General features: G+C 45.1%; 1 protein-coding gene across 1 annotated transcript in view; it reads right to left on the reverse strand.

The window, feature by feature from the left end:
* Positions 1–27,326, reverse strand: part of CALN1 (calneuron 1) — a 1,401,504-nt gene that overhangs the window by 1,088,070 nt on the left and 286,108 nt on the right. Inside the window, exon 2 of the mRNA XM_069227270.1 lies at positions 12,132–12,259. Within this exon, the coding sequence (XP_069083371.1) occupies positions 12,132–12,252 (121 nt within the window). The 5' untranslated portion in view covers positions 12,253–12,259. The remainder of the gene's footprint in view (positions 1–12,131; positions 12,260–27,326) is intronic.

Consider the following 27,326-nt stretch of genomic DNA (forward strand, 5'->3'; position numbering starts at 1 on the left):
TGTTTCCGCCGTGTTTTTATCGGCGGGGCTACCGCCCCGGAAAAGGTGGCGGATTGGTAGGTTGTGATACAGTGGGCGGTACATTGTCTCCCGCCTGTCTGTTGGCGGTGACCGCCGCGCTGTTTGTTTGTGCCGCCGTGGCGGGCGATGTGGTGATGTGACGGTCTCTGTTGGCGGTTTCCGCCAGGGTCGGAATTCCATTTTTTTTCCCACCAGCCTGTTTGCGGTTTGGCCGCAGGTTTAACACCGACCGCCAGGGTTGGAATGACCACCAATATGTACTTCTCTATGATGTGAAGATGGCGATGTGGATTGGATAGCAATGACCTCCTTGACAGCATGCCCCGTGCCTCATGAACAGTAAGTGGAAGAAGGTGTACATTTCACAAAACATATGCTTTTTAGGGTCGAGCCTGCGTCGCATGCGCTCGCGCATGCGTATCGCAGCGAGACGCTTTAGGGTTTAGAAAAGGGCTCGGAGGCCTGTCGACGTCACATCAGTGTTTTTCATTGGTTCGTGGGCTTGCCTATTAAAATCTGCTTGCTTTCATTAGTCGAAGGCACGCATACGTCATGCCCTTTCCAGTGGTTAGCCCTCCTCGAGCGCATCGACCAAGTACAGAAAACATGTGAGGCTCGCTGTTTTCTGTCCGGCTCGTGGACTACTTTTTCTCTAATTTACTAGCGCGATTTCGCTTGGCAGAAGTCGAGCGCTCTACATAGTTAATTGCACTTTTTGGGCTTACGTACATAAATACACTTTTGCCGATAGGTGAAAAGTCGGGTTAGGAGTTTACAACGCTATCAGCTCTAACATGAGCAAACGCGAGACCCGTTGCATTGCAAATGCTTGTTTGACTTGCAAGTGCTTTGCGCTTGTAAAACAAAAAATCACAATGACCTTTGTTGTGCAGATTACACTGCATAAATCAGGTCCTCCACGGGTTGTGCATTTGAGCAATGAAAGGCAGGCACATCCCTAGTTCACGAAAGGAGGCACCAAAGGATGATTCACTGGCCAGCTGCAAAGAAATATTGAAAAACTCACCTCGTTGTGTAATACTGACCTGCAGTAAGGCAGCAAAAGGAAACTGATTGCCACAGACTCATGACTTTGTTCTCTGTGACACTGACGAATGTGACTGCTGTAAAAATCTTTCCAGTGTTCGATGGAAGCCTCAGTGAAACGTGCTGCTTTAAAAGTTACGTTTTAGACTGGATGTTGTTAAACCCACAAATTCTGTGCACTCTTGCCACAATTCAGAGGGTTTTCTGGTTCCGCCCAATTCAAAATCAAGCACAATGTTTTGACGTTCTGCTGTCATGCAAACAGCCGCAGCCTTCCTTCCTGAGCAATTGTAGGGTTGGTCAGGCACTCCATGAGCACAGTCAAACCATTCTCCAGGACCATACCTTTGTTAGGCAAGGAAATCGAGGAATCCATTGCAAAGAAGAGACCCTTAACACTCACCTCGTACAATTCGATCACAAGGCAGTGGGGTCCCAACTAACCTGCTACTTAGTTATTCGAGGAAAGTAGGTGACTTGTGTTCTGGCGACTTTGCACCAGCTCTGCAATATGCAAATGTTCATGGAGATTGTTAGACATGACCATCTTTTGTGTGGTATTCCCGCATAATTTTGCCCTCACTATCCTATTGTTGCTGAACCCATTTTTGTCGGCTTTATCACTCCGCACACTTTACTCCTGCTAACCAGCGACAAAGTGCTTGTACTATCACTTTTAAACATGGTAAAACTGGTATACACCTGAATGGTATACTTAATTTATTTATATGTCCGTAATATGTGATGCTGCGTGCATCTGCGACCTGTAAAATGCTAAGAGTAAGACATAGAACACATTGTGTCACCCACTAAAGGAGCACTAAACCAAGTCTCAGACCTGCCATTGCAGCCTGTGTGTGCAGTTTTAAACTCTAATTTCATCTCGGCAAAATAAACCTTTTGCCAGGTCTAAACCTTCCCTTTAAAAACGTGTTCATCACCCCTCTGGTAGGCCCTAAAGGCTGATAGGGCAGGGGGCATGATATATAAAAAGTAGGACATTGTATATTTAAGTTTTACATGTCCTGGCAGTGAACCCCCCCAAAGTTGTTTTTTACTGTGGCAAGGCTAGCCTCCCGTAGACTAAATACTTGTTTACCTTATTACATTTATTAAATTGCATTTATCAAGTGAAACATTCAGTATGAGAGCAGCTCGACAAATACTTCTTCCACTCATTTCAATTTGAAATCCTCTTTAATGGTAAAGTTGAATTTTGGATTACTATTTTGAAAATGCCACTTTTAGAATGTTGGAATTTTCCTCCCTAAACCAAACACGCCTTTCTGCCAGGGTCACATGACTGTTAATGTCTATCCTGTGATGTGATGTGTATTCCTTCCAGACAGTTGACAAATGACTTGGTTGTGGGTAGGTGAGGGTCTTCCTGGCAGAACAGCTGGGGAGAAGTAGTGCCCCTGCCATGATTGTACTGTAAAGGGTAGCCTGCGGGCTTTACCCAGTCCTTCCTGACTTTAGAAGATGCCTACAGTGTCACTGGCCAATGCAGGGCACACCTGGGTATGGCTATCCTTTGTGTCACTAGACTGGATGAAGCCAAACCCTGGGTAAATGGCAGAACTGAACAGAACCAGTTTTAGGGTTAGACAAAGGGGTGTCCCCCACCCACAGTCTGGCACTGGGTATAAAAGTGCCACCCTCAGAACCTGAAACCAGAGCACTCTTGGACCTGAAAAGATTTAAGAAGAACTGCCCTGCAGTTTGAACACAGACCTCTAGACCTGCTGGCCTTGAAGACAGGAACCAAAAGTGACTCCAATGGTTAAGTGGCTGACCTCTTGTTGAAGCTAGAGGGATTTAACAAGCTCCTAGAGGCCAGTCCTGCTTTCCAGCTGACCAAGTACAATATGGGCCAGACCTGGTCCCCACTGCTGTCCTCTGTGGGAGTAGGTTCTGACCCCTCCTCCAGGTGCTATCCTCACAGTCCTGGACCCTTGGTTCCAGTCAGAATGGATGTCTCCCTCCCTAATGAATGTTACTGCCTTGTGCCAAGCTACCAGAGGTTCATTCTGAAAAGAATTGTAATTATTTCTTGACCCCTTCCAAATTTCTTACAGAAGTGGTCTCAATACTTCAATTTCTTCAAAGGGGGGGTGGGAGGGGAACGACAGCAAACGGCAGTCTGTCCAGGCCTGTCACAAACCTGCAATCCACAAAATACACCATCTCCTACCTGTGACTAGATATTGTTTTAGTCTGTCCCTTTCAATCACTGAAAGCATGACTTGGGCCACTCCGAAGAAGCACTCATCCGTGCGCCCTCTAGAACAGGACACCAGTTGAAAGGGAATGCAAATAACTCTGGGCAGACAAGATTACCAGGAATTAGAGGTAGTAACCCTGAGTTTCCCTGAAAAATGAGAATTTACCAGGGAATTAGTAATTACGGGCACAATTCCCCTGGTAGTCCCTTATTTCCAACTGGAGTTTCACCCATAGATTTCAGCTGCATTTAGCAGCCAAAATAGTTGGATCAACAGAACTGAGATGTTCCTGCAGATATCATTATTTTTCAAAGGGGCCAATAAGTGCCGTCCCCGTCACATTGGAATTAAATGGCCACCAATGATTAAGGGCCAGATGTAGGAAAGGTTTTGCACGTCGCAAACTGCGAATTTCGCTGTTTGCGAAGTGGAAAAGCCACATCGCGAGGCCCAATTCCCATTTTGCGAGTCGGTAACCTGGTTACCAACTCGCAAAACGGGACTTCAAGTCGCAATTTGGAAGGGGTGTTCCCCTTCCTAATTGCGAGTCGCAGTGCGATGCTGCATTGCTTTGTGACCGCGAACGCGGTCGCAAAGCAATCGCAGTTACCACCAGTGTCACACTGGTGGTAACCCATTCACAAAAGGGAAGGGGTCCCCAGGGGACCCCTTCCCCTTTGTGAAGGGCATGGAAAACATTTTTTCAGAGCAGGCAGTGGTCCTATGGACCACTGCCTGCTCTGAAAAAATGAAACAAAAACGTTTCATTTTTTCATTTTGTAATGCATCTCGTCTTCCTTTAAGGAAAATGGGCTGCATTACAAAAAAAAAAAAACCGCTTTATTTAAAAGCAGTCACAGACATGGTGGTCTGCTGTCTCCAGCAAGCCACCATCCCTGTGAGTTCTGTGAATCGCAAGGGGGTCGCAAATTGCGACCCACCTCATTAATATTAATGAGGTGGGCCTTTGCAACCCCCTTGCGAGTCGCAGATGGTGTCAGGGACACCATCCTGCATCCTGAATTGCGACTCGCAAATTGCGAGTCTCTCTGACTCGCAATTTGCGAGTCGCAATTCAGGAATTTCCTACATCTGGCCCTTAGTCCCTAGAGTGCTGAAATACATCTTCCTGGCATTACAACTAATTGTAAGCTGTTCAGTATTAGTTTTTCTAGATTAATAGGTTTCTTCACAAATGTAGGCAATTGAATTAGCAAAAGAACAAATTGAAAATGAAGTGAACAGTATTAACTGGTGGAATAGTAATGGGCAGTGACAATGAGACAGCACAGTTTCTGCAGAGTTCCAGTTTAGCTGTGAATGTTGCAGTCCAAGAGGCACTTGAAGATACATAATGGCCAAATATTACCCAATTTTCGTACTTGGTTAAATTATGATAATGAAACTTTATGCCTGAGCAGACTACAATTGTTTCATCTTGCGCTTGGACAACTCGCAATGACACATTCACTCTGAAAGGGCTGACATTTTCAAAGATGAAACTGCCATCTTAATCACTCCTTTTGCTGATTTTTAACATACCTTCGCAACTCAGGAAAAAGGCAATATATAAATGTAGGAGGCAGTTTCCAGGGAAAGTGAAAACAAGCATTGGTAGAGCTAATAAGCCTCGCTGTTTTTTAAAAAGCAAATTCCCATGTCATTGAAAAGCTGAGTTTGCCACTCTCCTGATGAAGGCAGCAGCATCTTAAGCCATTACCAGAGATCCCTGGAGTCAGATACAAGTCTGTGTTGTGCTGCAGGACCTTAAGCTATTGCTAGAGCAAGAAGGTTAAACCCCTTTAAGACAGGATGCCTATGCCTGGACTTCCCTCCCACATATACACAGCCATATTGGGGGAAACAGCATGCATATTCCACATCAAAATATCACTATCTCCTTTTCTTATACCTTATTGTGTACCTTATTCTCAACATTAACGGAACGCTCATTTAAACCTCTGTATATATCAATCGTAAATACATAACAAGTTTGATCAAACCCGCACATTTGTTCTTTTCTGTTTTAAGCACTGAGGAAGATATGTGTAACATAGAATAACTAGAGGTCCCCTGAGTCAGCCACAAATGTTTGCTGCTCCAGGGTGCAGTACCTTAAGTCGCCAGTAGAGGTCCCTTGAGTGAGACACATGTCTCCCATGCTCTACTGTGGCTGCCCGTCTTTCCCAGGATAGGAAAGAATTATGGAAAGATAAATTGCTGGTGATGTTATTGAATGCTCCTTCATTGAAAGTGCTAGGGAGCAATTGCAAACATTCTTCATTCACTGGACCTGTAGTTTGAGCAGGCAGATCATAACGAGGTTGTGTGTTCAACATATACATTTGCATACTCGCATGAGCAAGTCTAATGTTTTTTGCTTATTTTCTATTGCCTTAATAAATACCCAATGTTATGATGGTGAAAGTCATTAATGAGGCTGTGGTGGCATCTGATGTGTGCTTTTTAAAGATGCCATCCTAATATTGATAGGTTGTATCAGTCAATAGTTTATAAAACAAAAAAACATTCTATGAGCTGTTCTCAAGTAATAGTTGTTTTTTTGTTTCGCTGTTCTTTTAACACACTGTGTAGCAGCCAGCAGTTTGAGCAGCAAAATACTGGAGGACTGGGATTGAGAAAGACTGACTGACCGAGGCACCCATACAAACATGCAAAAGGAAAATATATTTCATGAAGTTGGCGGAGTAAGATTAGAACGCAACCTTAGCCTCTTCATATACAGACTTGTACTTCCACCTTTGATTGATATGATGTTGCTAAGTACTTCACTATTATTAATTCTTGTGCAATTACTGCTTAGATTTTTTTTTAAATGTTGCTGCACATTGTATGAATTGTGTTTTTTTACCGTATGAAGTGCTGTTATTTTTTATTGCACTCAAACATGTTCTGTTCTTGAAAGCCCACTTTCACTGTCCAGTTTATAAACTGCCGGGCTACTCCAGGGTATTTTCTGACCAGCAGTGGCCATTTTGAGTATGCTTCCAAGTTTTTATGCGCTTCTCGCGCTAGTTTTTTTCCAACCATACCAAACATGTGTAAAGCTCTCCCCACTTCTTCATCAGAGCCAACAGGAGACGATACAGAGGGAGTGGGCAGCAGCCCAGCTCAGAAAGTGTGCTCAAGGTGCAGCAAATCCAGAATAATCAGATGATGGACAGAATGCGGAACAAATAAAACATTCACCCCCTGTTACAGATCTGGGTTTAATCCATCAGTTTTGTTTTCCTGCCATGCTATTCCAGTTTGGACCCAGACATATGCAAATCAGTCTTGACCCTGCTCCCCCTGGGAACCGCCCAGCCCGAACTGCCAGGACAGGTCCTCCCTGGACCAGAAACAATCATCCTGAGACCAGTTTCTGGGTATCACCCCTCATCAGCCTGGTTAGAATGAATCTGGTGGCATAGCGAGCAAGGGACCCACATCTGGGCATCCCTGTCTGGAGACAGATCTGGTGCCTAAATGTCTGTCCTTAAAAACCTCAAAGCTGCAGGAGTTACCAAGAGGAATTTTTCCATCACTTTGATTTTTTCCACTTCCGGACGCCAGTGACAAGATTCTGAGACTTCCTCAAGGAGGATACAGTCGCAGCAGGCAAGAAAACCAGGTTGTCCCCCTCAAGGTTAGGTAAGACCTTACAATGAAAGTATCTAACCCTCTGGGGCTATGCTCTGCTACAGCTTCCAAGCTTGCCCTGCTGGTTGATTTTGAGAACCAAAAAGTGAAGGTAAAACCAAGGACCAGGGAAAGGCGGCAAAACTATTCCAGCAGCAAAGTGGCCTTGGAAGCTACAGATTCCAGCTTTAGTCTACGTGAAGCTCTTAGCACTAAAACCAACTGCTTCAGTGGTGAATTGGCAACCAAGTGACTTCAAGAGGACTTCACTGGTTTTAGTTTCTGACCTTGCCCACTAGAGGGGTTTGAGCGCCAAACAGTAAACTTAGGGCCTGATTTAGAACTCGGCAGACGGGTTACTCCATCACAATGGAGAAGGATATCCCGTCCTGCAAAATCTAAATCCCATTATATATAGGAGTTAGATTTCGGCAGACAGGATATCTGTGACCATTGTGATAAAGTTACCCGTCCACCGAGTTATAAATCAGGCCCTGAGTCCCAAGGTAAAAACTCTGACTGGTGTGACTGTCTTTGGTGTATTCAACATCTGCTCTAATGTGGTCAACCTAAAGGTCCCTTTAAACTGTATACTCATACTTTTAATTAGTTCTATTTATATATTTTTAGCACTTTATGTCTCAAAACTTCAAAAATGTATCTTTCTGATTCCCCTATTCAATTGTAATCATGTTGGTGTCTTTTTCTCTGAATAAATTTTTCTCAACATTTTTCTCAGTTGCTTGGGGAATTCGTTACTTTAAAATTGTTGACACATTACACTTATTTCTCTGAATTATTGGCTGTGCTTTGTCTCATAAGCAATAGGGGTCTGACAGTTCATGGTAACTTATAAAGATGTTTTGCTTCTGGGCGATTTTAGGTTTTGGTTTAAAACTCCTTATGGACTGGCTGAATCTTTCTTAGCTAATCTTTTCATAGTGGATCTAAAACTTGGTTATTTTATGTCTTCTTAAGGTGTAGACCACTAACCTGATCCCATTGTGGCTTCCAACAAATGATTAACACTTTTGGGTATCCGATCACCTGAGAGGATCACTTTTTCCATTTTATTGAAAGTCCAAGTTTAGTTTCAGCACCAGGACCAAAAGATTCCTATTCCATACCCTTTTGGAAACTCCAAACAGTTGAGTGCTCACGATTTCAGAACAGCTCACTCGTTAGGCTGCAGAAATGTTTGACTACTCTATATGTAGAATATCCAGAAGCCACCCTGACTCTCTTTAACTCAGCATTTACTACAACAATGCCGAGTTAAACACAGTCATAAAGTTATATCAGGTCGTCCCTTTAAAACTGGGCCGTTAAACCTCAGACCTTTGCACACAAAAACAAACTCTGGTTTCCTAAAAGTTTGATTAATCTTGCATTGGAGACTCACAATGCATCAAGAAAATAAATGAAGTACAACGCAGCAGAACTACACCTCATTTACCAAAGGAAACAGTAGTACCCTCTGCCCATAAAAACTCAAAAAAAAGATAATGATGGCAAAATCGAAAATTGAACATTCCCCATATTTGGCCAGGGAATTATTCAGGATCCTCCCAGATGTTAGATTTCACCAGTCCTCACTGCTCACAAACCTTATGAATTGCCTCCAAGAAACTATGCAATTATTTTTCCTGTGGTTAGCTCTTAAATCATAGCACTTGTTCAGACACATTATCCCCCTTCTACATATGATCATGGTCTCTTTTAGAATAACTTGTCCCTCTGTCTCCCATTATGTTGTCCAGCTTCTCATGAGTTTGCGTTCATCAGTTTCTCCTACCGATCGATGTCCCTTTCGCCTAGCTAAGTTGATGGTAGTCTGCGATGTTGACAACCTCTGTACATAGTTAATTTACTGACTGGTCCCAGATATGGTTCTCAGTGCTTGGAAACTGCAGTTATCAGGCCTTAAGAAAAAAAAAATTCCACCGTGATTTTAAGATATCAGCCCATTGTAGGCCTATTTCCTTTTTCCGAAGAAAATTGCAGGGCATCTCTGAGCTTCAGAATTTCGTAGAAACTCATGATATTCTTTTATTCTGCACATGTGTGTTTTCACTTGGCAGGAGCACTGAACTCCTCATGCCACCAGCCCTTTATTCTCTTTGGTTAGTGTTTGATGGTGGCGGTGTAGGCGTACATGACACATTTGTTTAGCAGTCATTCTTTGGTGGATTTCTGATCATTTTTTTAAGTTGAATCCATCAAAAACAAACGCTCTTTTACAAAATATGTCCTTCCACCTTGGAATTCCACACAATGGCCACTACAGAGGGAGTCGCTCCCTTTCCCAATCGAGGCAATATGTAGTCTTGGAATCATCTTGGAATATAATTGTACCTTGGACCTTCTGTTGTGGCTTTATCTACCTTGTGTCATTTTAGAATTCGGCTGCATACTGTGCCCATTCTTTACCACTATTTCCCCATCCAAGCGGTTAATGCCAGGCCATCTGAAAAACTTCCACTGCACACAGCCAAAGGCCGTGCACTGTAGGGGGTTGGTTGACGGGCGTAACTTGTGCCAACCGCCATGCTCTAACACCACTTTTTGTTTGTCCAAAGTTTGTCTTGTTTAATCCAGAACCATAACTCAGGTTATAACTTCTTTTTTTCAGTGAAAGTGGATTGAAAATACTCAGGCCCATATTTATACTTTTTGACGCACAACTGCGCCAACGCAGTTGTGCGTCAAAAATTTTAACGCCGGCTAACGCCATTCCAAAGCACCATCCGGGCGCCTTATTTATTGAATGACGTTAGCCGGCGCAGCTGACTAGTGTGCGTCAAAAAAAATGACTCACACCAGGCAGCGCCGGCGTAGGGGAAAATGGAGCTTGGGCGTCAAAAAATGGGGCAAGTCAGGTCTGAAGCAAAATTTTTGCCTCAACCCGATTTGCGCCATTTTTTTTACGCCCAACCCCCATTGAAATGACTCCTGTCTTAGCAAAGACAGGAGTCATGCCCCCTTGCCCAATGGCCATGCCCAGGGGACTTATGTCCCCTGGGCATGGTCATTGGGCATAGTGGCATGTAGGGGGGCACAAATCAGGCCCCCCTATGCCACACAAAAAATACGAAAAAAATACTTACCTGAACTTACCTTAACTTCCCTGGGATGGGTCCCTCCATCCTTGGGTGTCCTCCTGGGGTGGGCAAGGGTGGCAGGGGGTGTCCCTGGGGGCATGGGAGGGCACCTCTGGGCTCCTTCTGAGCCCACAGGTCCCTTAACGCCTGCCCTGACCCAGGCGTTAAAAAACGGCGCCCATCAGGCTGGGCGCCGTTTTTTAAGGCCTGCCCCCTCCTGTGCGTCAAAATGACGTCACAGTATAAATAAGGCGCACAGGCCTTAAAGTCATTTTTTGGAAGGGAACGCCTACCTTGCATATAATTAACGCAAGGCTGGTTCCCCCTTCTAAAAAATGACACACATGGTGGAACTTTGACGCCCGCGGGTCGGACGTCTAAGTATAAATATGGGGCAGTGTTTGCGCCGATTGTGCGTCAAAAATTTTGATGCACATTCGGCGCAAAGAGAGTATAAATATGCCCCACAGTCTGCTGCTGTGCATTGTCCTGAAAGCTCTGCTGTCTAAAACCACCCACTGAGTCTGCCATTAGGCGACTGCATGATCATTACAAGAATGTTCACTTTTTCTCAGAAATGTTCAATAACATATATTTAAAAAATAAGGCCTCAATACGAGTCCTTTTCAGGGCAAAACTCATAATTGCCAATGTTTATTACATCTGGAAAAAAAGAGACCGCATGGCATCTTTATTTATTAAATGCAAAACAAACTTGTAAATGAGATCAAAGAAATAAAGTCACTGTTGTTTTTTTTAACTATGCACACAACTAATGACGTTCCAAAAAACATAATGAGTGACGTGTATGGAAGGTCTCCATTGACAATTGCCAAAAGGAAACTCTAACGAAAATAAATTCAATTAATCAAGAAACACATCCGCTGATCAAATAATAAACACAATCCATGATCTATCTATTCGTTTTTGAGCACATGTTTTACTCACACTGACCGCCAGGGTCACAAAAGTACTTGAATAAGTTTGTTCAGGCAACAGAACCCTGAATAAAATGTATTTTCAACTGCATTCAGGCATTACATATTCTTTATGGCAGGTAAAACACATACACATTAAGCAATGTAAGGTATACTTTACAGAGTCCTGATTTTCAATAAAGCCTTTTCAAAACATTAAAGTATTGAAACACACGTACTATTTTGAGGTACATTCATTCATGAAACCATGGCAATATAATCATTAATTATTTCATACATCAATCAAGTTGGGGTAGATTCAGCGTTTACTGATTCTTTCAGCATTTTACTTATCAGGGTTCCCCGTTCCAGTAGAATAAATCCATAAGACAGTTTAAATAGCTGCATCTAACAAAATAAACTATTAGATGAATCACGCATTATCGGTTGAATATGATCTATGAGAATAAAACGATCTTGTAGAATACCAATTTAAAAAATCAATTTAGTCTACACTATTTGATCGAAGTGCCCTAGATAAATGTCATTTCACGAATATTAGAATTCCATTATCTCGAAAATGCATTCTAAGACTGATTTCTTAAATGTCATTAATATTTATTTTCCAATTTTTCCACCCCACTCCATCATGTGTATTTTCTTTAATGCTTGTATAACAACCCTGCACTTTGTCTCCCTACTTTCCACTCCATTTCATGATCAATGATATATAAAGTTATTACTAAAATACAAAGTGACAATAGCCTCTGCACAAGCTTACATACCGACAATAGCTGTTCAACTTTTTTGTCAACATTTACTAAATACTTGAGATTTGTCATAGAACCCTAGTTTAATTAGAGAGGAAAACTGGCAACATGAGTTCTCCTACAGGGAACATTTCATAATTTAAATTTGTTATCATACATTTGATTTTTTGGATCCTGTCAGCTGTACCTCCACATTTAGCCCTCTGCCACTTACCTACCCATACATTTAAGTTTTGTAAATGGGTAGACCACACAATGCTCTGTTTCCTGGCATGGCCAGCCAAGAGATGTCTCAGTTGTGAGTTGAGTGTCTTCACTCATTCAATCTTGCACACGCAGTCAATTGCATCACGCCCAACAAGTTAATGGGCTTGTGCCTTTTTAAAGTCACAGAAAGAAGGGCCTTACCATCCATTTCCTCCACTGAGATGTTGGCCAACTGTTCACTGTCGCTGCCAGTGGATAGCGAGCGGTTCAAGTAATTATTTCCCTTGTACAGCAAGCCAGCAGTCACATGGTGAAACGGCATCTTCTTCCTGACCAATGAGATGCAAGCATTTTATTAAACAATATACAGCTAGCAGGTAACATCCATTGCTGACAATTGTACAGACAAAAACCATAGCCTTTTCAGTGTCAGTCCAGGAAGGTTTCTGAAAGTTATTGATTTTGAGATACATTTTAGGACATCGAAAACCTGAGGATTAGCACATTTGCTTTTTTGTGCTTCGAAGCTAAGACGCTTGCTTAATTTAACTGATTGCTCTTTGTATAGAAAGCTGGTTTGGCTTTTTATTTTTATATTCCATTTAAAAAAAAAAAAATTGCATAGCATTAGGACTTCTAAGTCACTTCTAGGGGCTTAAATGATTCAGAATAGTAGTTTTTAACCTCTTGACTTCTGGTGACGCCACTTAATCTTTGGTGGAATATGGGGAAACCAACTGAGTCATTTTTGGAATCCAGGGACCCTCATTGAGTCATTGTTGAAATCTGTGCACCAAGCAATTTTGATGATTTGAACCACAAAACAATACACAAAAGTACAGAAATAAGCATTAAATCACGCAAATATAAATGTTGCTTCTTAATGTACATACACATTTATTTGGAATTGCAGGGGACCCTGGACCACAGGTTGAGACCACAGAATCAGATAACTCAAGGAACAACTACGTACCCCATTGCTTTGTTGTATTCCTGCCCTCCCATTACACTTCTTCACTCCTAACGTTTCCACAGGAAACCACACGCAAAGCAAGCATAGATTTCGGTGATATCGTGCTAGATATATTTTTTTGAACACTGGGGTCAAATTACATAGTGCTGGGCAATTTTTCGCTGGCTCGTGCAATTGACACTGGTATTGAGAATTTTTCCACCAGTCTACGACTGAAATGTACACTGACCATCTTGTATAAAATAGTGCGTTCGCACTAGTCACCCAGGTGGAAATTTCAATGTTGCACTGATTGTTAGTGCAAATGTCGCTGAAATATTGCAGGGCACCAGTGCAAAATGATTCAGAACCAGTGCAAAATGATTCGGAACCAGTGAAAAATGATTCGGAACCAGTGCAAAATGATTCAGAACCAGTGCAAAATGATTCAGAACCAGTGCAAAATGATTCGGAACCAGTGCAAAGTTGCTCATCACCGATGCGATTTAGGGGACCTGGCCCTGCCAGCTGCCTTCTCTGCCAAGCAGTCCATTTTGCATTCTAAACAGCTGACAAGCCAAATCTTTTTTTTTTCAGAAAGACAAATGTTCTAGGCATACATAGTTTGGCTGATAAAGGGGGCTAAGTCAGTGGTCTTCAAACTTTTTAATGCCGCGCCCCCCCCCAATTGAAAAATAAAAATCATTGGGCCCCCCCTCAGAATTTTTCACATTTATTTGAGAAAGATGGCAATGTTTAAATAGGTCTAGACCTACTTAAACATTGCAGTTAAGTATTGTTACCTTTTTAAAACTTCAATAACATGCTTTTGCTTAAAACAAAGGCATGTTATCTATATAATATTTCTTTTGGCTTGAGTTTGGCGCCCCCCCTGGGATCACTTGGGGCCCCCCAAGGGGGGGCCGCCCCCCAATTTGAAGACCTCTGGGCTAAGGTATTGTTCTACTAACACAGCATGCAAAGTTCTGTCTGTGAGGAAGCAACACTGGTTTTATTTATTTTATTTTCCGTAGCACATTTATTGCTACGGAATAGATGGAGGCATGACAACGCATTTGCAATAATAAAAAGACATATAACCAAGGAAAAATATAGTAAGCATAAAACCAAACAAGCTACTGCTATAAACACACTCAATTCAAGAAGAAAAACAACAATAAAAACCTGGTCATTGAATTACTTGAGGAAAGAGGAAACGAGAATGCACAACTTTTCATAAGGGATGAAACAGAAATAAACTAAGGAAATAAAAAGATATTTGGGACAAAACCTTCCTTTGCTTTGAGACAAAATCGTAATAAGGCATTTTCTTAATCTGCTTAATTTCAGGTTTTTAAATAGATATAGTTATTTAGGACACAAAATATACAGGGATTACTTATGTCAGAGAAATTCCGAGTAAATTAAGCTATGGCTATGATGTAATGCTGAAATGAGCATATTCTTGAAAAGTAAGTCTTCCTTTTTTCATAATTCGGAGACAAGCGTGCCTTCTTACAGGAGACCTGGAAAACGGGTGTTACACTTAAAAAATATTTACATATTTAAAAAACTCATAATTGAAAATGTTCGAATTTTCGAACCGTTACATTTAAATGATAATAATTTAGAGAACGAGTTCACAGGGACGAGGAGTGTTTATTGGCATGAACTTCATGGGGAAGACTTACAAAGGCGTTTTTGGAGTAAATAAATATATTTTCGAGTAGTACTGTAGCATGCGTTTGTGAATTACCCCAAAACATTCAACTTCCTGTTAGAAAAAGTGGAAAGTAGGCACATTTCTTTGTAGTTCTACAAAATATATATGAATCTCCCTGTTAGAAATTGGGTCTTTGGTGTACAGTCAGGTTACCCCCTGTTCAAGCAAGGACCCTCTCTCTAGTCAGGGTAGTGAGAATCACCCTCAGCTAACCCCTGCTTACCCACTTGGTAGCTTGGCAGAGCAGTAGGCTTAACTTCAGAGTGCTAGGTGTAAAGTATTTGTACCAACACACACAGTAAACGACAAAAATCCACAATACACAAGTCAAGTTATCACAAAAAATGCAAAAAGAGTCTTTAAGTAGTTTTAAACACACACTAACACTGCTAGCATGAAAATGTACCTGGTGTGCATCAAAAATAACCCCGCACGGGTGGGTGTGCGTCAAAAATAACTCCGCACAGCGGTACTTGAGTCAGAAATCCAGCTGCACGATGATCCGAAGTCCCCGCAGCGCAGGTGGTGATCACCCAGCCTCTGTCAGCGAAGTTGCGTGTCGTTTCTCCTGCTCCGTGCGTCGATTCTTCGGTTGCATTTCCTGCGAGCGTCGTTTTCTCAGCTGCAGAGCCAGCGGCGCGTCATTTTTTCAGTCGCAGATCGGAGTTGCATCAATCTTTTCCCCGCACAGCGCTCTGTGTGTGGATTTCCTTGTCTTTAGGCTGCCAGCTTCCCCTTTCAGGGTCCTAGGAACTGGATGGGAACCACAGGGCAGAGTAGGAGTCTCTCCAGAGACTCCAGGTGCTGGCAGAGAGAAGTCTTTGCTGTCCCTGAGACTTCAAACAACAGGAGGCAAGCTCTAGATCAAGCCCTTGGAGATTTCTTCTCCAGATGGATGGTAGGCACACAAAGTCCAGTCTTTGCCCTCTTATTCTGGCAGAAGCAGCAACTGCAGGATAGCTCCACAAAGCACAGTCACAGGCAGCTCTTCTTCCTCAGCTATTCAGCTCTTCTCCAGGCAGAGGTTCCTCTTGGTTCCAGAAGAGTTTCTAAAGTCTCTGGTTTGGGTGCCCTTCATATACCCAATTTCTCCTTTGAAGTAGGCCTACTTCAAAGTAAAGTCTCTTTTGAATGTGAAATCCTACCTTGCCTAGGCCAGGCCCCAGACACTCACCAGGGGGTTGGAGACTGCATTGTGTGAGGACAGGCACAGCCCTTTCAGGTGTAAGTGACCACTCCTCCGCTCCCTCCTAGCACAGATGGCTCATCAGGAAATGCAGACTACACCCCAGCTCCCTTTTGTGTCACTGTCTAGTGTGAGGTGCAACCAGCCCAACTGTCAAACTGACCCAGACAGGGAATCCACAAACAGGCAGAGTCACAGAAATGGTATAAGCAAGAAAATGCCCACTTTCTAAAAGTGGCATTTTAAAACACACAATCTTAAAATCAACTTTACTAAAAAATGTATTTTTTAATTGTGAGCTCAGAGACCCCAAACTCCACATGTCCATCTGCTTTCAAAGGGAATCTACACTTTAATCAGATTTAAAGGTAGCCCCCATGTTAACCTAAGAGAGGGACAGGCCTGGCAACAGTGAAAAACTAATTTAGCAATATTTCACTGTCAGGACATATAAAACACATTACTATATGTCCTACCTTAACCATACACTGCAACCTGCCCTTGGGGCTACCTAGGGCATACCTTAGGGGTGTCTTACATGTAAGAAAAAGGGAAGGTTGAGGCCTGGCAAGTGTGTACACTTGCCAAGTCGAATTTACAGTTAAAACTGCACACACAGACACTGCAGTGGCAGGTCTGAGACATGATTACAGAGCTACTTATGTGGGTGGCACAACCAGTGCTGCAGGCCCACTAGTAGCATTTGATTTACAGGCCCTGCCACCTCTAGTGCACTTTACTAGGGACTTACTAGTAAATCAAATATGCCAATCATGGATAAACAATCACATACAATTGTACACAGAGAGCATATGCACTTTAGCACTGGTTAGCAGTGGTAAAGTGCTCAGAGTTCAAAAGCCAACAGCAACAGGTCAGAAAAAATAGGAGGCAGAAGGCAAAAAGACTAGGGATGACCCTGCAAAAAGGGCCATTTCCAACACAACCCCCCACCAGCTTAAAGCCAGGGGAGAACAATCAATACCTTGCTGTACTTCCATGATTGGGGCGATAGAACAAGGACCCAGGCCCACAACGGCATGGGCATGTTCCAGTTCTATGCCTTCCTGACTCCAGTTGGATCCCTCTGTCCATACTCTCAGGGCCCACTAAGCTAACCCATGGGGAACCCTTCTCCACATCTGCAGATACCATCTGTGCAGCACCTAACTTTACTTTGCTCACAGGTGTATCCCAATGGGCAGATAGCACCACCAGGGTCAACACAGGTGGTGTTGCCCACTCCATACACGGGGTGTGACTCTCGTCCCCCCCCCCCCAGGGGCAACTCTGTCCACCAGGACAGCAAGCCACAGTGGCCCGGACAACTGTCAGGGATGAGAGCCCGACCTCAGGCCTCTCCAACCACTGTGACTGCGGAGAGTGGGGAGCGGTAGCCCCAGGTGCCTGGCACCCTTTGACCACTATCTCTTCCACCAGGTCAGGGATGACAACCTGACCCTGGTCCTCCCCTCTGGGGCTCTGTACCCTCCCTGCAGGAGCGGCACCCCCACAGTCCAAAATTGTCAGGGTGCTTGTAGAAACAGTCCTACACATTTCTTCCACCAGTACAGGGATGTAAACCTGCAACTGGTCCTCCAACCTGGGGTCTGTACCTTCAGGTTGGACCAGGGCCAGGGGTGAGGCTTCACTCTCCCTGCCCTCCCTTCTGGTGTCCTGCAGCCCCCAACAAGGAGTGCCCCCCCAGAAGACAACATGGTAGGGGCACTGTTAGCAGTAGCCCCTTCCTCCATGTCAGGGGGGACACACTAAACCTGGCCTTCCAATCCAGGGTCTGTACCCTTAGATTGCACTGGGGCCAGGGGTGAGGCTCGCTCTCCCCTGCCCCTACTCTCAGGGTTCTGCACTCCCCCCCCAGGGAGAGTACCCCTTGAAATCACACCAGGGGGGGGTGATTGGGCAAACCACCCACCCCTCAGGTCAGGGTTTACCCCCTGCACCTGATCCTCCAGTCCAGGGTCTGTACCCACAGACTGGACCACCGCCTGGCAACCCAGGACTTCCTGGGGGGCATACCTACCCCCCACCAGGTCAGAGTTTACTCTCTGAACATGGTCATCCAACCCAGAGTCAACACCCTGCGGTTGAACCACTGCCTGGCGCACCAGGACTTCCTTGGGAGCACACTTACCCCCCATCAGGTCAGAGTTTACCCCCTAACCTGATCATTCAACCCAGAGTCACCACCCTGCGGTTGAACCATTGCCTGGCACACCAGGGCTTCCAGGGGGGCACACTTACCCCCCTCAAGGGACACACTGTCCCCAAGGGCCACACAAGAGTCTGGCTGGTGCAGGTCTCCTGACCTCTGCCTATCTGACAGAGTCTGGATTCCCCCAAACCCAGAAATGGTCTCACCAATGTCATTCCTGGGGGGCTCTGCTCTCAGAGCTGACCCCTGACCCTCCAGGTTCTCCACTGGGGTCCGCAACCCCCTCTCAACCCTCTGTCTGGACTTCTGCACCCCCTCACTAGGAGTGGTACTGCCAGACACCAGAACTGGTGGGACGCTGGCTACAGACCCCAAGTTCTCCTGAAACTGTGGGGTCTCCCTCAACAGATGGCCCTACGGTACAGGCTAGGCTTCCCTCCTGGAGTTCCCTCATGGAACCCTCCAGGACCTGGGACAGGATCTTGGGCACCTTGGGCCTCAGCCCATCCCCATTCCCTCTCCTCTGAGACTGGGCATGGGGTCCCTCACCCATCCCACTACACTGGGACCTACCTGGGACACTACAATCCTTCCCTACCGCACATGGCTGGGAAATACCTAGACCACTCCTCTCAGGAGCACTCCCAAATGCCTCCTCCGACTTTCTGGTACTCACCCAGAAGTCTGCCTCCATTGTAAGCTCCCTGGGGTCAGAGAACTCACACTACACCTGGTGTTGGCGTAGCTCTGGAAAATAAGGACTAGACATATGCTCTCCAGCAATTACATCACTCAGCCCCTCACATGAATTAACCAAAGAACCCTTCACCCAACCATCCAGTGACTCAGCCTTTTAAAAGCACCCCACATCACCCTCCTGAGACTGGTGAGACAGTACCTGACTGTCCCTGACCCTCAACCCATACTCTTCTGGGATGTCTTCACACTTCATAACCAGGACTTCTACCTGGGGGGAACCCCTCTCCCTGTCACTCTCACCTAGAGTCAGTAGAGTGTACCTCCCACCAGTAGGAATATGACTCCCCATGCCAGTTCCCCAATCCACCTCAGGGACCCTGTGCATCACTGGAGCTACCTCATACCCCTGAACCTTCTGGCATGTGTTAACTCCCTCCTTCAAGTAGGGCACCACATCTCTGGGCATGTGCACTTCTTCAGCAGCACTGGATATAAAATTGTTGCTGCCACCATTCCAGCTGGACTCAGCTCTCCTGACTTCCAGCTCTTCCAGTTTTAGCTCATAAACCAAAATCATAGTTTCTATCTCGAAGTCCCTTTTCCACTCTTCGTACTCCCTTTGCATCCTCAACTTTTCTGCCTCCAACCGGCGAGCCCTTTCTGCCTGTCTGTCCTACACATATTTAGGAGGACCGACTGCTACCATTCCTAGAGACCCTCCCCCCAGGTGTAACAGGTACCTCTACTACACCACGGTGTAGACTCTGCACTTTCCCATCCATATCTTCTGTGTGCCCCCTAGCTTCCTTGGCTGTCACCCAGGCCCTCAATGCCTCTTGCAGCTCCCCCTTCCTGGCAGAGCTCTTAACAGGACAGGCAAGATCTTCACAGAACTGTTTCAATTGAGCAACTGAGTACCTCTTCAGTTTCCCTAATTCAAACACAGCTCCAGCTGTTGCATCTCCAGATTGAGACATGATGGCAACAAGTACAAAGTTCCAACGGCAGAAAGCAAGTTCCCAATGAAGTAAAAAGAATCAGTCAAGGGATCAGCAAAATCATGGAAGTAGAACAAAAAGGAGTCCCAAAGAGAAAAATTTAAGATCACCAAACAAGTAGTATGTGGTCACGTAGTGGTCTGAGATCAAAACAGTAGTGCACACTTTATCACTGTATGTCAAGTACAAATACCAGTCCAAATCCCAACCGCTGACCACCAATGTTATAAATGGGGTCTTTGGTTGAAAGTCAGGTTACCCCCCTCTTCAAGCAAGGACCCTCACCCTAGTCTGGGTAAAAGAGAATCACCCTCAGCTAACCCCTGCTTACCCCCTTGGTAGCTTGGCAGAGCAGTAAGCTTAACTTCAGAGTGCTAGGTGTAAAGTATTTGTACCAACACACACAGTAACTTAATGAAAACACTACAAACTGATACAACACCAGTTTAGAAAAATAGGAAATATTTATCTAAACAAAACAAGATAAAAACGACAAAAACCCACAATACACAAGTCAAGTTATCACTAAAACTGCAAAATGAGTCTTTAAGTAGTTTTAAACACACACTAGCGCTGCTAGTGTAAAAATGTACCTGGTGCGCATCAAAAATAACCCCGCACAGGCGGGTGTGCGTCAAAAATAACTCCGCACGGCGGTACGTGAGTCAGAAATCCAGCCGCACGATGATCCAAAGTCCCCGCAGCGCAGGTGGCGATCTCCCAGCCTCCGTCAGCGAAGCTGCGCGTTGTTTCTCCTGCTCCGTGCATCGATTCTTCGGTCGTGTTTCCTGTGAGTGTAGTTTTCTCAGATGCGGAGCCGGCGGCGCGTTGTTTTTTCAGCCGCAGATCGGAGTTGCGGCAATCTTTTCCCCGCGCGGCGCTCTGTGCGTGGATTTCCTTGTCTTTAGGCTGCCAGCCTCTCCTTTCAGGGTCCCAGGAACTGGAAGGGCACCACAAAGCAGAGTAGGAGTCTCTCCAGAGACTCCAGGTGCTGGCAGAGAGAAGTCTTTGCTGTCCCTGAGACTTCAAACAACAGGAGGCAAGCTCTAGATCAAGCCCTTGGAGATTTCTTCTCAAGATGGAAGGCACACAAAGTCCAGTCTTTGCCCTCTTACTCTGGCAAAAGCAGCAACTGCAGGATAGCTCCACAAAGCACAGTCACAGGCAGGGCAGCTCTTCTTCCTCAGCTATTCAGCTCTTCTCCAGGCAGAGGTTCCTCTTGGTTCCAGAAGTGTTTCTAAAGTCTCTGGTTTTGGGTGCCCTTCTTATACCCAATTTCTCCTTTGAAGTAGGCCTACTTCAAAGTAAAGTCTCTTTTGAATGTGAAATCCGATCCTTGCCCAGGCCAGGCCCCAGACACTCACCAGGGGGTTGGAGACTGCATTGTGTGAGGACAGGCACAGCCCTTTCAGGTGTAAGTGACCACTCCTCCCCTCCCTCCTAGCACAGATGGCTCATCAGGAAATGCAGACTACACCCCAGCTCCCTTTTGTGTCACTGTCTAGTGTGAGGTGTATCCAGCCCAACTGTCAAACTGACCCAGACAGGGAATCCACAAACAGGCAGAGTCACAGAAATGGTATAAGCAAGAAAATGCCCACTTTCTAAAAATGGCATTTTCAAACAAACAATCTTAAAATTAACTTTACTAAAAGTTGTATTTTTAAATTGTGAGCTCAGAGACCCCAAACTCCACATGTCCATCCGCTCCCAAAGGGAATCTACACTTTAATCAGATTTAAAGGTAGCCCCCATGTTAAACTATGAGAGGGACAAGCCTTGCAGCAGTAAAAAACGAATTTAGCAATATTTCACTGTCAGGACATATAAAACGCATTACTATGGGGGTCATTATGACCCTGGCGGAAGGCGGAGAACCGGCGGTAAGACCGCCAACAGGCTGGCGGTCTTACTGCATGGAAATATGACCATGGCGGTTACCGCCGTGGTCATCCGCCGGTTCTCCGTTCCGCCCGCCGGGCTGGGGACCTGGGGCTCCAACCCGGCGGCCGTCACTATACCGCTGGCGGTATTTTGACCCGGCTTACCGCCGTGGATTTCCAGCGGTTTGAACCGCCATGAAATCCATGGCGGTAAGCACTATCAGTGCCAGGGAATTCCTTCCCTGGCACTAATAGGGGTCTCCCCCACCCCTCACCCCCACCCTGACTCCCTCCCCTACCCCACCACCACCCCTGCCACCCCCCAAAGGTGGCAGGGCCCCCTCCCCACTCCGACCCCCAACATCACATCACCCATACCCACACGACACGCACGCAGGCACCACCTACACACTCACACACGCCAACATACATGCCTACATACACACACACAGGCAGACATGCACACCCACATTCAAACACGCACACATCCATACAGACATACCAACAGACATACACGCACTCATTCCCATACACACAACACCCCCGCAAGCATACACGCACTCACACCCCCCTTCACATACACACACGCACACCCCCATGCACACACACAACACCCAACACCTCCCCACCCACCTCCCCTCACGGACGATCGAATTACCTGGTCCGACGATCCTCCGGGAGGGGACGGGAGCCATGGGGGCAGCTCCGCCGACACCACACCGCCAACAGAACACCGCCACGGCGAATCACAGGACGTGATTTGCTGGGCGGTGTTCTGTTGGCGTGGCGGTGGAGGTGGCTGTTGGCGGCTCTCCGTCCGTAAAAGGACGGAGAGCTGCCAACGGTCATAATAGGCTGAGCGGAAAACCGCCAACACTGGCAGTCTTCCGCACGGCGGTCCCTCGGCGGTCTTTCAAAAAGACCGCCGAGGTCAAAATGACCCCATATATGTCCTACCTTAACCACACACTGCACCCTGCCCTTGGGGCTACCTAGGGCCTACCTTAGGGGTGTCTTACATGTAAGAAAAGGGAAGGTTTAGGCCTGGCAAGTGTGTACACTTGCCAAGCCGAATTTACAGTTAAAACTGCACACACAGACACTGCAGTGGCAGGTCTGAGACATGATTACAGAGCTACTTATGTGGGTGGCACACCCAGTGCTGCAGGCCCACTAGTAGCATTTGATTTATAGGCCCTGGCACCTCTAGTGCACTTTACTAGTGACTTAGTAGTAAATCAAATATGCCAATCATGGATAAACCAATCACATACAATTTTACACAGAGATCATATGCACTTTAGCACTGGTTAGCAGTCATAAAGTGCTCAGAGTTCAAAAGCCAACAGCAACAGGTCAGAAAAAATAGGAGGCAGGAGGCAAAAAGACTGGGGATGACCCTGCAAAAAGGGCCATTTCCAACAATTCCAATTTGATTCCAATTTAGATGTTTGGGCCTAATTAAGAGAGGCTTGCAAGAGTACGTAATTCTTTATTACAGGACTATGTTTTTTAAGAACTCTAAATGTCTTTGGGAATAGAGCCATAGGTATCCACTTGATCAAATTTTGTGATTGTAAATGTTTAGGGGCAGATTTATTAAATTTGTTGCGCAGCGAGGCAACCGTATTTGCAGCTCTGCACTGCAGGAAAGAGAAAACACAGTGTACAGTCGTAGCTATTAAGATTGGCCTGTTGCTATCATCCCCTGCGCTGGCACTCTTAAAGACACCTTCCAAGATGCAAGGTGTAGTATATCATTGCATGTCCTGTTTATGCTCTCTGTTTCTTTATTTGCTTATGTCATCATGCACTTATGTCATCTTTCCTATGTCATCTTGTTCTATGGAACATCCAGTGAGTGCTCAGAATGTTGGCTGCCTACTGGATGTCTCCCTGGTCATGGGTTCTTCTGCTCCAAGAAATAAAGAAAAGTGAACTTTTGTTTTCCCATAACTTTGAAGCTTCCTGGACTTTATGTTGTAGAGTACAGTACTGCTGCGTTAATACACACAGCTTCGCAGAGCACACCCTTCCAGCATAAGTTCCTATTTCTAAACAAGTATAGAAGCATCCAGCGCTTTGGATGTATACAGTAAAGTACAACACACTGGCAATGGGTGGCTAGTTAGGAGAAATGAAAGCACTTCACCTTCTTAGCGCCTGCTTCAAGGTAGTATTAGTTTTTTAACCTGAGCCCGGTCTGGCTTTCTTAGTAGATTTGGCTTTGGGTCAAAGACCATGGGTGTTTGCGTTGATCCAACCCAGTAATACTTCCTTGACACAAACCATCACTAATTAGTGCAAATAATTTTTGGTACCAAAAAAAGGTCACATTTCCAATGCAAAAAACATTTTGTGCTAGAAAGTAAATACTAATGCATGGATCTGTATTGCTTTGAACAACTTTGAGTCACTTTGCATCCTCACACAGTGCTAGTAAATGTGGGCCTTGGTGAGAACACTTGCGGCCATAGTTTGGTTTACAAGCTTTCGTTATACTACTGTAAATGTTCTGAAGTGACCATCAGTATATATTTTGTTGCAGAAAATTCAATATCTGCATGTACCTTAGGCCAGAAAAAACATCTTAGGATGTCCGTATCATGATGCCATTTTCTGTGCTGCATCAGAGCAGAACAGGTCTATGTGCCCTCTTTTGGCATCACCAGTGTTTGCACTAACTTAAAAAATCTCTGGGTTTATGCAAGTTTTTCTGACAACAGAGCTCAGAAAAAAACAAAAAGGCAATTACTGCCCTGTGATTCCAAGCTCTGCTGTCAGCAAAACATGCACTCAATTGGAGATTTTGCAAGGCAAGAAGAAGTGAACAGCCTTTTTCTGGACTGGTGCTAAAAAGAAATGTACAGACCCCTTCTCCACTGGTGCTAACAAGAAGTGTACAGACCCAGTCCGCACTGGTGCTAAAAAGAAATGCACAGACCTCCTCTGGGCTGGCGTTAAAAAAAAGTGTACAGACCCTTTTTGCACTGAAGTGAAAAAAAAGCATACAGATTCCTTCTGTGCGGGTGCTAAAAAGAAGTGAACAGACCCCTTTTGCACTGGTGCTAAAAACAAGTGTAGAGACTCCTGTGATGGTGGTAAAAAAGAATTGCACAGACCCCTTCTGCGTGATCGCTAAAAAGAAGTGTAGAGCCCCCTTCTGCACTCCCACTAAAATGTGTACAGACTTCTTCTGAGCTGGTGCTTAAAAGAAGTGTACAGACCCCTTCTGTGCTGGCACTAATAGGAAGTGTACAGACCCTTCAGCACTGGAGCTAAAAATAAATGTACAGACTTCTTCTGCGCTGTTGCCATTAAAAATGTGCACAGACATCTGCGTGGGTGCTAAAAAGAAATGCACAGACCCCTTTTGCGCTGGTGCTAAAAAGAAGCGTACAGACTCCTTCTGCACTGCCACTTAAATGTGTACAGACCTCTTCTGCATTTGCTCTAAAACAATTTAGAGTACAGACCCTTTCTTAGCTGGCACAGCTGAGAAAATACAGCGGCGGCCGCCACAAATCTCAAGGGGAGGGGCGGGCAGGCTGGGAGAAATAAATAAAATAATTTAAAAAAACATACTGTTCCTGACGATGACGCCTTCCGCTTCACTCCTCTGCTCTTCTGGTGTCCCAGCAGTCCCTGGGACTTCAGCATAGGCTCATAATGCAATTCTCGTGCTGCTCTCATGCTAAACCTAGCATGAGAGCAGCACCAGGATTAGTCTGAACGGTTTGGTCTGCTGCTCAGACACTGCATGGAGTCTGTGCAGTTTCTCCAAGATGGCCGGCCAAACACCCATACACACTTAAGTGCACTCCACTCTCCTTCCCCTCTTCCCCCTCCCATGGCCCAGCCCGCCCTTCCCTGCACATGCTGTTGGCTGAGCCAGCAGCTGAAAAATAAAACAACAGTAAACTATTGTTTTATTTTTCAGCTCCTGGCTTAGTGGTTTACGCTCCTTCGCCATTGCAAAGGAGACTCCCCTGTTCATGATACGGCTCTTGGTGTTATGTTTACATTTCACATAGGCAGGGCCTCTGAGAGCAGGATAGTAAAAATACCCTTACATGTGTCTAACATCTACATTTATGGCCACATGTACAAAGATCCGGTTTTGCGACTCGCAAAACCGGATGTACACAGTGTACTTTACACTGTTTGCGATTTCCAATGGGGTCGCAAATGACCTACCTCATGAATATTCATGAGGTAGGTCGCAAATATTGCGACCCCATTGGGAATTGCGCCCTCACAGGGCCACCATGTCTGTGACTGCTTTTAAATAAAGCTGTTTTTTTTTTTTTTTATGCAGCCCGTTTTCCGTAAAGGAAAACGAGATGCATTTCAAAAACAAAAATAAAAAGTTTTCTTTTCAATTTTTCAGGGAAAGGCAGTGGTCCATGGGACGCACTGCCAGCTTTAAAAAAATATTTTCGCTGCCATTCACAAAGGGGAAGGGGTCCCATGGAGACCCCTTCCCATTTGTGAATGGGTTAGCACCAGTTTGAAACTGGTGCTAACTGCGATTGTTTTGTGACCGCAATCATGGTTACAAAATAATGGTACATCGCGCTGAGACTCGCAACTAGGAAGGGAACGCCCCTTCCTAATTTTGACTCACAAACCAATTTTGCGACTTGGTAAATAGATTATTGAACCGCAAAATAGGGTCTGTACATACCAAAATGTTTTTTTCCTGTCACAAACGGTCGGATTCTGCAAATCAGGCCGTCTGCGACAGGAAAAATGGTACGTACATGTGTCCCTTAATTCTCAAAATGTGTGCATACCCAGTTCGAATTGATGCACTGTTATAATAAGCTTGTTGATGGTGGTTCTTCCCATGTAAGCATAGGTTGTGAGTAGTGAGTGCACTGTGAGTATTGCCAGATTCATGGCTAGGACTAGTTTAAAAGTGGGTTGGTTTCGTTAAACTCATTGTATACCAGGCAGGGATTTGGAGTGTCTATGCTCATGCCTTGTAACAGACATTGATTTTCCCGCCTTCAGGGATCCAGACTGCCCTTTGCGATGAGCTGATTCTAATTATGATTACATAACAACATCCTATTTACTGTCTGCTATGAAAAATGTGAGCATGTGGATAAACTGAAATAATCCCTTCGCTGGCAGTCAGCCAGAATATTGGAACAGGGTGTTGCAGATTAGAAAAATGCTATGATTGTTGGAAAAGCATAAGACATCTGCTGAACGCCTAGCAGTCCTTAACCCTCAGGCTGTTATCACTGGCAGGCAAGTAAGAGCATGCAATGAATTTCAAATAATAGCCAGACAAAAAAAAAAACTTTGCACATGTTCAGGAATAGAAAGTCCTGGGACTGTGCTATGTCAGTGCTTCGCTTCTGTAAAAATGGGCTAACGCGGCTGATTCCAGACCTGGGGATGTATCATGAACTGCTGCGCTGGTTCAGTGAATCACTCTTGCAAACCAGACTCATAAGAACTATGCCAGACCTGGGGGACATATCATGAACTGCTACGCCTGCTCAGTGAATCACTCTTGAAAACTGGGCTCATAAGGCCTATATCAGACCTGAGAATATATCATGAACTGCCATGATGGCTCAGTGAATCACTCTTGCAAACCAGACTCATAAGGCCTATGCCAGACCTGGGAATGCACTGTGAAATGATGCACTGCATCACTCTTGCAAACTGGACTTGTGAGGCCTATCCCAGACCTAGGGTATGTATCATGAACTGCTGTACTGGATCAGTGAATCACTCTTACAAACTGGACTTGTAAGGTCTATGC

The sequence above is a fragment of the Pleurodeles waltl genome, chromosome 3_2, assembly GCF_031143425.1.
Source record: "Pleurodeles waltl isolate 20211129_DDA chromosome 3_2, aPleWal1.hap1.20221129, whole genome shotgun sequence".
Classification (NCBI taxonomy): Eukaryota; Metazoa; Chordata; class Amphibia; order Caudata; family Salamandridae; genus Pleurodeles; species Pleurodeles waltl.